The sequence below is a fragment of the Tyto alba genome, unplaced genomic scaffold (assembly GCF_018691265.1).
Source record: "Tyto alba isolate M040663 unplaced genomic scaffold, T.alba_DEE_v4.0 Super-Scaffold_38, whole genome shotgun sequence".
NCBI lineage: Eukaryota > Metazoa > Chordata > Aves > Strigiformes > Tytonidae > Tyto > Tyto alba.
In genome coordinates, this window is record NW_024881313.1 from 35,412,270 (window position 1) to 35,427,711 (window position 15,442).

The 15,442-nt window shown below is 37.6% G+C and overlaps 1 protein-coding gene across 1 annotated transcript in view; it reads right to left on the reverse strand.

The window, feature by feature from the left end:
• SCN5A (sodium voltage-gated channel alpha subunit 5) overlaps positions 1-15,442 on the reverse strand; it is a 214,875-nt gene that overhangs the window by 149,422 nt on the left and 50,011 nt on the right. The window contains exons 5-6 of the mRNA XM_042801945.1: positions 12,705-12,833; positions 7,781-7,872 (exon numbers count right to left, since the gene is read on the reverse strand). Of these exons, the coding sequence (XP_042657879.1) occupies positions 7,781-7,872; positions 12,705-12,833 (221 nt within the window). The remainder of the gene's footprint in view (positions 1-7,780; positions 7,873-12,704; positions 12,834-15,442) is intronic.

Sequence of the window (15,442 nt, forward strand, 5' to 3'; positions counted from 1 at the left end):
GGAGGAACAGTGAGATACAAAAATATTCATGGATAAAGAAAATATGGCATGTCTTTTAAACTTTCATGGAGCTGCAGTAAAGGTTGTAAAGCCTAAATCCCATTGAATTTTGAGAATGTGAATTAGTTTTAAATCACTCAGATGATTCTGATAACTTTATCCCTCATATAAACAGATGAAGAGGTACATAAATGTTATTTATTCCCTGATTATTTTACATATTTTAGTACCAAGTCCAGCTTACTGTCCTCATATGAATAATTCCTCTGCCTTCAGCTCATTTGCTTAAGACAACAAGAATTTGGGATTAGAAATAAGCCAAATAATATGGGCAATCAAATAAATCCAGTGGAAACTATTTGAGTAAAACAACATAAAGCTCCAACAATACCTGGGCAAAGTTAGTCATTTTATAATATGCTGCCAATGTAGATAAATCATCTTATTGTAAGCACCAAAGGCTTGGGTCACACAAATTAGCTTCTCCTGTGTTATTTCACCTTGTAACACTAGCTTCGGTTTATTATTTTATAAATATACAGATATAAATAATTACACTGCTTTCTCAAATGATATTGCTTGCTTTTGAAGTATTCCTGGAGATCAGCACTATTTGAGCTGATTGAACATTACATGAATATGACAAAAACCACTCTTCAAAAAAAGATCCTTCTTTTAAACTTGTGTGATTCAATATCAGCTATACAATGGTAACAATTTTGTTGTTTCCTTCCTATTCATAATTAATTCTCGATAAGTAGTAATCAGTGCTTCTGATAATCAGTGTCACCAGTATGGCAGCAGTAAGAGAAATTTAGTTAAACGGAAAAAAATAGAATGCAAAGAGGAAACAGGAGGAATTCCCCTGGGAAATACTCAGAAACACATTGATTTGTGCACTGAATATGATCATACACATTAAATCTCAGTTGCCTGGAATTCTACCCTACGAGTTTGGCAGACACAAAGACTGAGCTAGTGCTATATAATTTAAAATAATATAAAAATTTACTTGAGGACTCATAGGAAGGCAAAATAGGTTTTTGGTCTTGCTTAAAATTCTACAGTTAAATTAAGGGGAAATCATAGTTTCTTGAAGGATGATGAGCTGCTAGAATGGCCAACAAGTCCAGCAGTCCCTGTATCCAGCAGCCTAAAATATTGCACTCCAGCATAGAGTATTGTGATTAGGTTAAATGGTGAATGATATTAATGTGTATAAAGTGGCCATTTATACAAAACGGACTGATTCATCAGGTGTGGGTAGCCCCCTTTCTCTGCTAAATTCTTTGTTTACCTCTTTAAACCTAGTCTGTGGTATGGTAAAGAGGGAGAGGTTAGACAGCCCTCTGCTCTACTCAAAAATAAAGCAAAAATTATTGCAGTACAAACATCAGGTTAAAGCTGGACTTTCATGATATCTGCACATCCTCACTAGAAAGAGATTTTACAAATGGGGTCAGTTCTATTCAGGTATCTAGGAAAAGGCTTTGAAATTTTGAGTCCATCTGTAGATTTGGCTACCTATTTTGATATCTAAATAAAATGCGTAACTCTTCTGATAATCTAGTCTTGGGTGAACTTTGTATTTGAAGTGAAAGTAGATTTAGTTGTAGCCCAGTTCTGAAGGACTGCCTGGGGTGTCACCCTTATCCAGTGTTAAGACTAATAAGACAGCCAGGACTTAAACAAGTGAGGTGGGGAAAAAGAAATATGATTTGTAAATGCACTAGATTTTTTTTTAATTTTATCTAACATTCTGAAATATTTTTGATGATTCTCATTATTGATTGTCCTCTGAATACACAGATGTTTCTTCACTGAAGCTGGTGAAAATTGGAAAGTCCATATACAAACCGAGTCACAAGGGAAAAAAGCCAAACCACAAATTCTTTTACTGCACTACCCTTTGTGAAATCCTGCACACATTTGTTTGTTGGTAATACAAATACAAGCTTGAAGGCTGTATTTGTATCATCTAAGTACACTAATTAATCTTACTCACATGGGCAAGGACAATGGGAGTCCTAATGTGAATAGGGATAATATTTGGAAACAAGACCTACAAAATCCTAATCACCAATAAAGACTATCTGTTTTCAAAATCAGGCCTCAGTATTGTTCATGAAACATGCTTTTCTCAGTTTACTTGCTGGGGCTTTTAATAGAATAGTAATCCTATACTATTAGTTTTACAAGTTCATTCCTTGCAGGTATCAAATAATTACTTTATGAGAGAGCTTTCTGGTTTACTTTTTTTTTTTTTTTTTTTCTAATAGCATGCAGGTTTCTGAACAATTTAAGAAGAGAATGCTTTAGTAATACAATTGCTGTAATTAAAGACCATTTAAAAATAACTTGCACTCTGCCTTCTGGACCTTTGTTAAAACTTTACAGGAAAACCCTTTAGGGAGTGGCATACTTACAGTCTAACTGTTTTTTCTCACCCTTTAAAAACAAAATTTGCTCAGAAAATGAAGTAGCATCCATCAAGTTGCTTGGCACAACTCACTGCTAAGCAAAGGGTTTATATCTCTATTCATTTAAACTTTGCCACATAAATGGAAGGGCTGAGGGGAAATAAGGACACCCAGAACTTCTTGTAGGTGCTCTGCATTTCTCTTAATCAATCCCATGTTTTGTAAAAGCAATGATAGATGTATTCAAATTCAGAGCACCATTAAATCTTCTAGATAAATAATCCTACTTTGAAATAGTGCCAATGAGAGCACTGCAATATAGTTTAATAGAAGATACTATTTATGGGGCTTTAAAGACATTTACTTAATTTTTGCAAGTCAAACATCAAACCAGGTAGCATGCAGAAAAAACTGAGGATCTGATCCAAAGCTGAGTAACATCTACACCTGTTAATGACAATGGGTCTATAGATTACTCTCTGTTGAGTAATCGATACAGGCTTTTCCTGAATCACTGGATTATTTCCACACTTCTGGGCCAAATCCTGCTTGCATGACATGAAAAACACCACAAGATCCAAAATCGGTGGAATTAGGCCTGTATAGTCAGCCTGACATCTGCAGAAAGCAAGGATTGGGCCCAAACATTCCTGTTAATGTAGATAGAAATTACCATATTCAGAGGTTAATGAAATAATCATTTTAAAATGCAAATCAGAAACCATAGAAATTGCAAGCAACACCAAACAATGAGAAATGGCAAGATCCCACAACACTGTCCATTCCTTCTACAAAATGTGAGAAAATATTAGCATAATTCAGTATGACATCCATACCAGATGTTGGCAATCACCTACAGAACATCAGATGCTTTCATGCACAGTCTAGAATCAAGTGGGAAATAAAAACAAGAAAAAAAAAGTAGTGTTATTTGCACTAGGATTGTCCTCACCTAGCCTACTTCTCCTGACAATAGGCATGTGTCTTGTAAATGTCTGCATGAGTCATGTGCATGTAGGGAGAGAAGAGTTCACTCTTGATGAACGTATTTTGTCATTAGCTGCTGATACATGGAGCAGCAAAGAGTTTAATAGCATGTTGGCAAATTTGAATGCTTGTCAGCATCTCTATAGATCATCTTTGCATGGAAATGTAACTGTTAGGCCAGTCTCCAAGGAAAACACAAATATGTCATATATTTTTCACCTCTGGGATAGGTACTTCTTGAGTTAAGTGATTTACCCACCAGACGGATGACAACTGTCTCTCTGCAGGAGGACTTCACTGAGATTGAAGCACTGAACAAGGATCAGTCTTCTCCACACAGTCTTAATTCTTGTGCTCCGAGCTCTGTTCTGGCTATCAGTAAAGTACTGAATAACATTCACAGCACTATTTATAGCCTTTAGACTCACACTAACTTAAATGGGACCTGGATCAGGCCCCAAAGTGCCTTGGCCCAATTTTCTATGAGGTCACCTTTTGCCAGTATCCTGTCATTTTATGTGAGATATCTGTGATGTACACATCTGTTCCAGAAAGAGCAGTGGAGTTTCTCTGGATACAAGCACTTTACAAAATCCTGATGATGATGGCCTGCATTTTTGCAAGCTTTTGATGGGGAGGTGTAGGAGAGTGTACTTCAACTAGTAGTTGCCAAAAATATTGGCGATTTCCATGGAAATAAACTATGATTTGAGACCCTCTGTTGTCATGGGAAGGTTTCCTGTTGAGCACACCAGGACTTGGATACATGGGTAATGGGAGACAAATGAGTGACTTTAGCGAGTTTTTCTGCTGCTGACCATGGTTCCTATCTAGATGTAAAACGAACAAATCCAGTTGCCATGGCAATGTGCAAGACACTAATTAATAAATAAAATCACTGAGAGTTAAAGGTTTTGTGCTCCCATAGAGAAAATGTTACCTATTTCCAAGAACCTGAACATAAGAGATATATAAAGAAATGAAAAACTTTTTTTTTTTTAATGAGTCTAGATAAACAGATATCCAGCTACTATACAGAGCTTGCTTTGTCTCAGTACCATGGGCAACTGGAAAACAGAAAGAAATGGGTGTGTTTAGTGCAGAAAAGCAAAAATTGAAGGGATCCATGAAGCTCCTCTGGCATGTTAGGGACTGCCACAGAGTGTAAGGCACCGACCTGATGTCCTACACAGTAGCTGTAGGATACAAAATAAAGAGCTGTTAATGCACTGAGAGAGTGAGGCTGGATGGGAGCCTGGATTCAGCAACCGGACCTGAGGGTGATCCATGGCCCTGGGGAGCAGGAGATACTGGCGTGATGGCAACTAAACTGAGCCCTAGACCTCCAGTGAGTGGGAAACACACAGCTTGCTGGTAGATGCTAATATTTGTGTTGCTGAATCAGGATCTGAGCCTGTCCTCCCAGGGCAAATCTTCCAACGGTGAAAGCAGTGAGGTGCTGGAACAGACTTCTCAGGAAGATCATGAGACCTCCACCTTTTAAGGATTGTTAAAACAAGTCAGGCAATAAATGTTATGCCAGGTCTGAGCTATACTAAATGCAGCCCTAGGTCAGAGGAATGGACTCGGAGAGTTTAGGAGATATTTTTGTGTCCTATGAGGCCGCATCCCCTAAACATTCCTGTGCCTGCTTGCGCACTTAGAGCCAGGCATTAAAGGTAGGTGAGATTTTTAAAAGCACTAATTGTTAGCTTTACTGACTCCCTCTGGAGTCAATAGTGAAACTCATTGATTTCAAGTGAAGCAGAATGCCTTTGAAAACCAGCCTCTAAGTGCTTTGCTGGACAGAAGCCTTACACCATGGAGGACTTGGCCCGTTACTTTCGGTAAGCAATTTCACTGAGCATGCTGAGTCCAAGTATGTTTGTGCAAATATAACTACCTGATGGAAATGTGTGATCAATTTTATTGAGGAAAAGCTTAGATATTTGCAAAGGAATATACATCTCAGCATTCTTCACCTAAGATGTAAAAGAGCAAGCAAAAATAACCTTCTTCTACTGTCTCTAGCAGTTGAACCCAAACATCTCATGGAAGATATTAGTGTTCATCATCTTTTCATTTTCAAGCCTATTGTGGAGAAATATTTCTTCTCAGCGTAAGCCTAAGTTATCATTAAAAATTCAGACTGATCTTCAAATAAATCACAGCATCATGCACAATATTTCTTTTAACATATATGTGTCTAACTGAAAAATGAACTGACTCCTCTGAAATTATCTGCTAATGTTAAAAAGAAACCCTAGCTGTGTTTTACAGGAAGATAGATGTTCCATAGCAATTTGTAGCTCTCTACATCTGTAATTTAAACATACACAGGGCACAGGTAATCTTGACAATAAAATCTAAGGCCAGATATTCTATTAGCATATCTTTGTGCAGTTGTGTCAGCAAATAATTTAGTTACTAGTACCTAAGAATGCACTTATCAAAAAACTAATCAAATAGTCAGAAAGAAAAAAAAAAAGAGAATGTGAGTTATTATGTATTGCTCTAATAAATAATATTCCTCATCTTTTTTTCTTTTTTCTATTAACCAACAAATGGAACAACTCGGTGTTTAATATCACTGAAAGTCTTTGGTGTATTTTTAAATAGTTTTTCTGAAACTCAATACTCTTTTTTCCCCCACTAAAAAACCAGTCAAAATTTACCATTTGATGTAAAATGTTTCAGCTACAACTCTGATATAGGACAGCAGAAAAATGCTATATATATAACTCAGCAAAATTGACAGGCTCTACTCTGAAGAAGCTTAAGCTTGAGACAAGATGGAAAGTGAAAGCTGTCCCCTAGAGATGGCTGTCCTTCCAAGTTAAGTCTTCAAATTGCTAGCAAATGAAGCTTGGAAACTCTGGTTTTCTTTCTGATTAGCCATTACTATCCTGCATGATCTGTAAAACTGCTCACCTTTCTGTTTAGCAAGGAAAAAAAAAAAAAAAACAAAACCAACGTAAACTTTCTCAATGGAAATCCAATTAGAGAAAACTTTCAAAAAACCTCTCTGCTAATTGATTACTCTTTAAATTAAGACAGGAACTGATTTCAAGGAATACCAGACCTAATTAATGATCATACTAACGCATTCTTTAAAAACTATATTTTGACATACACTTTCAATGAAAAGTACCTTCCTCTTTTAGTAATTTCACTGATTTCAATTATTTGAATGTTGGAATGAGGGAGTAAGCCCTAGACCCGTATATATGTTTTCTTAACACCTCAATTCCAGAATTCCCATTTCTAGCTTATACTCCATGGGAGTGCTGGTGATTAACTGTAATTCACATCCCTATAAATCTACACCACAGAATTTGTTTAGATTTATATTATAGTGTAGATATGTATAATATAATGGGTGAAAAAGCCTTTCTAGCCTTAAAGATCTGCGCGTGGGAATCTGAGCAGTTCTCTCAATGTTTTGAATATTTTTTGACATGCAATTGCCAACATCTGTTCAGGAATATCACTGATAGGATCTACCATGCATGGTTTTTGCTATCTTCTCTACCTTGTCATGCAGGTTGGAGATGTTAAACACTGAGGCTGAATGAGACCTGTCCATAGATATTGCTTGGCAAGAAAATATTGTCATGTGATTAGTCCTCAGTGGACTCACCTCTGCATAAATTACTTAATAGTAAATATTATTTATTATTTTAAGAAATAGTAATAGATTAGATGAAAAGTTATGAAAAAAAAGATCTTTCACTAATAGATCAGTAAAACTGATTTTTTTGGAGGGGGTTGGAAATCATATCCTTGAAAATACAAGTTGATAAAATGCTGAACCTACGGAAATCAATGAGGAAAAGTTTTCTGATCTCTTCAGGGTCCAAAATTTAAACAGTGTTTCTATCACATGCAAATGGATAAACACCATGACAGATTTGGCTATCTATGACTGCAGTCTTGAAACCTCAGCTCATAGCACAGATTTAGATTCCTCTATAGATGCACTCTTAAACACAAATATGCATTTTGAGGTCATTAACCTTCCATTTTTAAAAATCAATATCCAAAGACTTTTAAAGAGTTTCATTGCCATTTTCATATGGTTCATGAATGAGTACTTTATGTACGTGATTCACGAGCCACTGCATACCACTGTTGTTACAGCAGCACTTGTCTTAGTGACGTCTGTAATTTTGGAGGCACTCTAATTCCTCCTGCACACAAAAACAGTATTGGAAAAACATATGAAAAATGTATTCTATTGACAGGTCACATTCCCTACATTCCTCCATTTCCTGATCAGTATCTATGGTTAAGTCATTTGTAATTACTGTGTTTACTACTGGAAATGGCATGTAGGCTTTGACTGCAGCCGGAGTGTTTAACCTGATTTTCACCTGAAATGACTGAGATTGTTTTCAGCGCCCGCAGTACTCTGAACGTTCGTAAGGCTGAGACATTGCCCAGGTCCACAAATTCAGTTATGTATCTGTAACAAGGGAAAGTCACACACAGACAATGACAAAACACCAGCAAAAAAAAAACAACAGTCAAAGGGACAAAGAGAGACAGAGAAAGAATCACTTGTAGCTGAGAGCCAAAACGTAAGGATCAGGGCTTCTTACCTGGGATTACTGAAATAGTTTTTAAAGCTCTCAATACCCTGAAAGTCCGAAGAGGTGAAACACTGCCTACATTCACAAATTCTCCTACATACCTGTAGAATTAAGTCACAGTTATTTGGAATTATACAATAGAGTATGAGACTTGTCTGAATGAAGAATACATTCATACATAGTGGGAGCAAACACAGCCGAGTGAAAGGTGCATCCACTTTTCAGGCTGTTCTTTGATGCCATTTGCCTTGAGTTTTTCATAGTACACATTATTTCAAATGTTTCTTGAACTATTAAACTTATCTAATAGGCATCAATTCTTTAAGACTACTGGATGGACTTTGTTATCATGCTGTTAAGCAACAAGTACTTTAAAGATTTTACCATCATGTAGTTTAACAAATAATTCTTTACATTATAGGAAACATTAAGAGTTATTTTGCTGCTCTTAAAAAAACCAAAAGCTTCAAATACCCAAGTAATTTTCACATAATAGCTTCTGCAAACTGCATATAGGACAACATTGAAAAATATCAGTGCAAATTTTTCTACTGGGTTATTTATTCTAAGATGCCGTACTCTGTGGTAAAGCAGATGTTGGTTTCAAGAGATGCTTAGAACTTTATTTTGTTTTGTATATCAAATCCATTTCTTTTGGCTGCAGGAAGACAGATTTTGAATAACTGCTATCCTACTAAAACCTATTTATGATTAAAATACCAATCCCAGCTCTTCACTGCCATGCCTATTTTGGTCATCATGGAGCCTCATACCAAATCTGAGCTAAATACTCCCAGGAGGGTCAGTTATGGAATGAGTTTGGTTTTATCAATGTTGTACAAAATTATTTCCTCCAAGTCAGTATACATTAAAAGTGTAGTCACCACTGTATCTTCTGAACAAAAGAGCTCTTGGACCCTTTAATTTCACTATTAAATTTCTATTAAATTTCATTTACACATTCTACTTATTCGAGACTTTCTTTTTTTCATGTTAAAGAAAAAAACTCACCTGGTTATTTTACAAAGCCTGCTTAAGTAGGCTTTATGCAAAGGCCTCTGGGAAGGACAAAGCATCCTCTCCATATCTACTAATCCAGATTATAGCCTGGAAGCGCAATATTGCTTCTCCTCTTCATAATCTCATAGGGGAGTCTGGGCAAAGATTTACCTCCTTCCTCCCCATGTTTACCCAGTGCTTCTCTCCCAAATTCTTCTGCAGCACGCAAAGGTGGAAAAAAATAATTTGGGGAGAAGCAATAGCAAGGGAATATAATTTTGCTGGCCAGAGATTTGTAAAAACACATTATTAATATATGAACAAGCATATGAAGCAAATACTACTGCTGTTTGTTCACAATAGTTAATTAAGATTTATTTCAGCCATTTCTTGGATGAAATTACATCAGACCAGTTCCTCCATATTAGGGAGTGAGAAGCAACTGCAATTCCCATTCCAGGTTTTCCTGTTAGCCAGGGAATTGCTTATTGTCTTTAAGCTTTTGGCAGGGCACTTTCCAACCCAGAGTTACAGCTGCCTTTCCCTTGCCTGTCCTGGCAAGTACTTCCATGTATGAAAAAGTGATCTAAACAGGAGGAGTTTCATAATTTCCCCTGAACACATCCATGGCCTCACAGAGGATCCCAAGCCATGACTGTGTCAGCCAGCACAGGGTGGGAGAAAAGCACTGGAGACCTGTGGCAACTCTTACTTTCTAATGTGCTATTTAAAGCTACTGTCTGTGACCCAATCTGTGCCATTCCGTCCCAAAAGAGGAGGTAAGAAGTTATTTTGCAGTAACTCTAAAGCAAGTGATGGTCTTTGCACTATAACACCCACCAGTGAAAGAATCAGATTTTCTGTTAGCTCAAAACCCTCGGTCCATCTAAATCTCACGGCCCCTTATCAAGCTCCATTTTGAACCCTCATGCCATCTTTGCTTTCAGATACAGAAATACCACTAACATCACAGTAGCTACAAGCAACAACAACATCAGAGTTACCTAAATGGTCAATCTTACTTTAATTTACTTGACTTGCAAATTGGATTTATATGAAGGATAAATAATATCAGAATAGAGTCCATTATCCAACGCTCTGTACTATCTGCTGCTTGCATACTTGGGAAGGAGGTTTCATTGTACATATGAAGATCATATTGTGGTCACTTTTAACTGACTCACTGCTCCCTATGGGCTCAAGGAAATACTTTTCTATCTCTTTTTTATTCCAGAATTCTTTTTTTTTTTGTTTTGTTTTGTTTTTTTTTGTCTATCTAAAAATGTTAGGATAATGTGCCTTAAAGTAAGATACAATCAGAATGGCTTCTGGTTTTGAAGAGCACGGTCATTGCTATAAGTTGATGTTGAGAACCTTGATTTTTTGCAGTTGCAGGCACCCTTGTTTTAGGGGTCTTCTAACTAAGAGATGAAATATAATTTGGAAAGAAAATTGGAATGTAGCTAGGAAAGAAAGCACAGACACCAAAGCCTCTCATTAAACATGTGTTAAAGAAGTTTTCACGAATCCTTGGGCTGGAGCACTGAGTAGCCATTCAAGTCTAGAATTAGAAAAGGAAAAAGTGGAGTAAGCCCACAGCCTCTGGGCACCAAATCCTGGTTCCTGCCAGTAGGGAGCAAATCCACCTCTCAGCAAAAGTCCATCCCAAGGTCTGTGCAAACCTTCACATCTTTCCAGGTCCCTAAGCCCCAAACACCCAGAGATGATGTGAACAGAATGTAAGGGATATCCAGACCTTGCCCCACACTGACTGTTCAGACTCAAGTTTCAGTGACAGTGAATGAGATGCTTCAAGAGGAGTTCTGCAGAGCTGAGGGTGATGCCCCAACCTCTGATCAAGCTGAGGAGATGAGGTGGAGCAGATGCATTGCCAAGGCTGCAAGCTGTAGCTCCTCTTGTCCTTTTCTCTGCTCCTTTCTGCCTTACTGTCAAAAGCCTCCTTCCTTGCAGAACAGAGGGAACCCAAGCACAGAAACTCCCCACGTTTTGCTGAATTCAGACACCTGCAAATAAACTCACATCCCAATTCACAAACAGATGAGGTGGTGTACCCTGCTTTTACCACATGTCTGATGGACAGGAGAGCAGGCTGGTGCCACTTTGTGTTGTTCTGTCCTGCCTCTAAATGTTGCAGAATTGCACTTAGCACTGCTTGAGGAAAATTTAGCTGAGAAAAGTACCTAATGTGTGCTGACCTCCAAAAGCTCCTCCCAATCTGCATTGTAGTTTTTTTTTTTTTAAAGCTTATCACGATGACCAGATGTCAGTTCAGCCAAATCCATAGGAATGCAGTAACAGATACCAGGATTTGGCCTAGGGCTGGCTTTGATCCAAAGCCTACTAAAATAAATGGGAGTCTTCCTGATGAAGTTCACATAGGTTTTACGTATCTTCATGCTCTGATAAATACTGCTACGGATCATAGAATCATACAATATCTCAAGTTGGAAGGGACCTGTAAGAATCATTGAATCTAACTCCCTGGTCCTCACAGGACTACTTAAAACTAAATCATATGAATAAGAGCATTGTCTAAACACTCGAATATTGGTCGTGATCTCTGTACCCTACCAGAGTTGTGCTATCAACTTCAGTGACCCTCACCGGCATTTGAACTAAGTTTGGTTGAATATTTTTTTCCCAGTTTTATTCCATTCAAATATCATGAGCCCAGGAGTTCAGCTCAAATGACAGTGCTAACAGGCTTGCATCTCACTTAACACTGTGAATTATGAGGTTTAAAGATGGCAGTGAGAACTAAACTAAAACCAGAATGGAATATAGGTATCATTAAGAAAAAAATACAGAGAGATAGATTAAATCCTTCTACAACTAGGAAATGGGGCCTTTCAGGACATCTCTACTAGCTTCCACTTCAAGATGACATGTGCTCTTTGCGTGTTTTTCTCTCTTCTTTGACTATGAAGAAAATATGGATTTCTATCTCAGCTGGAGATACGGAGAGTGTCAGACATCTGCCTTTGGCCAGAGTTTGGGCTGATCCTGTGTCTGCTGTGAGCGTTGGCTGACTGCTCCCCTACCACCGTGTATTTTTAGCTGTCTAGATGCCACAGATCCATCAGCTCATTCAAAGCGCCAGAACCCTGAGTGAACTCTAATAATCTAGGTAGAAGTATACAGCTGAAGCAGAATATCATGTTGGGAGCCAAATTTCTATTCCCAAAGTATATAGTAAGTTTCAGAGGCCTTTAAATTAATTCTCTATTGTAGTAAAATAGTAATTACTTTCAAAGTGAAGAGGGTTTATGAAGTGAAGAATGCAAAAACGGCTTTGGTGGTGTTATGGATAGATATAGTATAAATAGGGATTTAAATACACAGGTGTTCAGTCACACTTATAACACTTTCTATTCAGGGGCCTGAAGCTTCCCAAAAGTACATTAGATAGGCAAGTATTATTACAGATATTTTATAAACAACTCTCTCTATGGAGCACAGAGAGAATAAATAATTTCTCCAAAATAGCCTAGTGAATTGAGAGAACAGAACTGAGAATTCCTCTGACTTCTTCCTCTGATACCACTGCTACCACTCCATCCTAATACACTTCAGCATTTTCTCATTTTCAGTACAATTTGAGTGAAAACAGAGGTTAGTCAGACATTTCTTTTTAAAGTTCTATTGCATATCCCTGTGTTGAAATATATAAAGGAGTGCTACTTACGCCATAACAATAACACTGAAATCCAGCCAGTTCCATGGATCTCGAAGGAAGGTGAATTCTGTCATGCAAAATCCTCTCGCCAATATTTTTATCAATGACTCAAAAGTGTAAATGCCAGTGAAAGTGTACCTAGGGAATAAAGTGGCCAAATAAGCAAGAGCATTAATAAGCAGTAGACAGCAGGAATGGCAGAGGCACATTCAACCCGATCTCACTCATGAGATTCCTGCCCATCTTGTTGGGGTTATTCATGCGAGTCATGGCTGCAGCGCTGGTCTGTGTAGGAGCAGCTTCATGTGTGGACCAAGGAACATGCAAGGAATGGGAAAGTGCTCCTTTCCCATTCCTTCATCCATCCAACCACAGGATGAAGATCGTTTTCACCACACGTGTACTTTGATGAATCCTCACTCATTAAGTCAAGCATGAATACTACACACTACTCAGCTGTGCTATGGGACTTTTGAGGCTCTGCCTGCAATCACCAGTGAAAGACGAATGGATTATGCCACATTCCTTGTTGTTCCTCATTTGAAGGAGGGTGGTTGTTCCATTCATGCCTCTCATCTCTTCCTGCCCAGGACATTTGGAGGGACAGCAGGTAAAAAAATGTCACCACTTGGTTTTATTAGCTAAAAAGGGTATTCTTCCGGAAACTTCCCTTGTGTTCCACTATCCATGGTAAATCACAGCAGCCCTCAGAATTAAACAAAAGAGTGCCGTCACTGAAAAAGAGTAAAAGATCTCCCACCTGAATACTATATGTAGTAATTTTGACCTGCTTGAAGTAAAAGAGTCACAAGGGTGATTTTTTTCCCATAGTAAGGTGTTTATTAACAACAACCTCTTGATTGTGATGATCTTGGAGAGAACATACATCTTTTGTAATAAAGATGATACTTGTAACAAAATTTAGCAAATTCTCTGTGGAGGACAGTAACATATCTGACTATAACATTTAGATCTGTATTCATCTGGGGCTCTACCAACCATTGGAGACACTTCAGGGCATACACCACCTCTTTTTCAATGCTTCTACATGAGACATCCAGCCCAATAGGACTAGGTATTCTAGACCATATCTTAACAAAAATAACAAATGTTTAGCATCCACCACTGGCATTCCCTACCCATTTTCTCCAAATTAATATGCAGATGATACCACAGCCTATTAAAAATACCCAAACACCTAAAATACAATAAAACACAAATCTCATGAGTCACGATGTTAGGGGCTTTCACTGGAAACACTAGCTTAAGTTTTCTGTTCAGTCCCTAAACATCAGTAGCTATAATAGTGCCATCACACACAAAAATTTATAACAGTTGGGATTCCTGTTTGGTAAAAAGCATAAGCAATTAAAGATGGCAATATAAGGAAGAACTTCACTATGCATAAAAAGGAAATGTTTTCTCTTAGCTGTCTTCTGCTGATCTGAAACAGGGCACACATACAGATAGTGGCAAATCTCATGCCCTCCTGCCATCATGTCACACAATAGAGTTAGTTACACATGTTATAAAACCTCAGTATGCTTCATCTTGAAATGGAGATTAGCAGGGCAGTTTTTGTGTAACAGTAGATGTTAAATGTTTCTCACATCTCTTCTTTTACCATACACATAAGTATTATCTTGTATCTGACTTTTCATGGCTCCTATGTAGTTTTGCTCTGGTATTTCAAATATAGGTCACCCATGTGACAGTCTCTTTAAGCATGTGTATTCAGTAATACATTCAGAAAACACATGCAAAGAACTAAAAGAAAAAAATAATATTTAACAGTACATAAGCTCATTAAAATGATAAAGCACTTGTATTTATTCAGCATGTCAGATGGTTTAATTGATTGTATAATCATCATCTAATTCTAAATGGATCAGGCAAAGTCCTCCAGCGACTGAACAGCTTCTTTAACAAGAGAAGTCAAGATTTATAAAAAATTTTTAGTGGAGGGAAGTTGAATTTATGTCTTTTTTCTAAATGGTAAGAAACATGTTTTAAAGGAATATCTAGGGCAAATATTTGTACAAGGTCACTCTTGTATCCCCTGTGAGTCACTGGAACAGCAGAACAAAATGGATTAAATATATTTTTTTCAAATCTAATATTAATCAATTTGAATTACAGTTCATTGGGTTATTTTGCTCCTCAGAAGTACCTGTCTTTGATTTCATTCTATGGATTTGAGGAGGAAAAGCTGAGAGGTATAAGGAGAAGCAGGAGAAGAGGAAACATGGAAGGATTTACTCCATGCATGAGCCCATTTGTATTACTGCTCTGTCTCTTGCATGCCCTGCTTGACACACTGAAAACATCATCCATATTTTTCTGCTTATGGAAGACACAATGAGCACTTTGATATTTTCCTCCAGAATGTTTGAGTTCCCAGCTGTAGACCCACTGACCAAATTTTGACTCACATGGATGAGATGTCCATGTTTCGGCTGAATACTTGTTCAGCTGAATCATGGCTATGGTACTATATAACAGTTTTCAATAGGAAAGGGGCAATGTCAGGGGAAAAGGAAAGTCACAGATATACTAGGGTAGAGGGTACTACACTATACAGAAATACATGAAACATCCTGGGATTAAATGTTATTGTTATCAGATGAAATATTTGGTTCAGTGCTGTCTATAATTAGTAATTTATAGCCTAGAAGAAGTGCCCTGTCTGATTTTATGAAACCTAAAATAAGGGCATTTTACTGTCTTTCCTTATAGCCCTGAGGAGA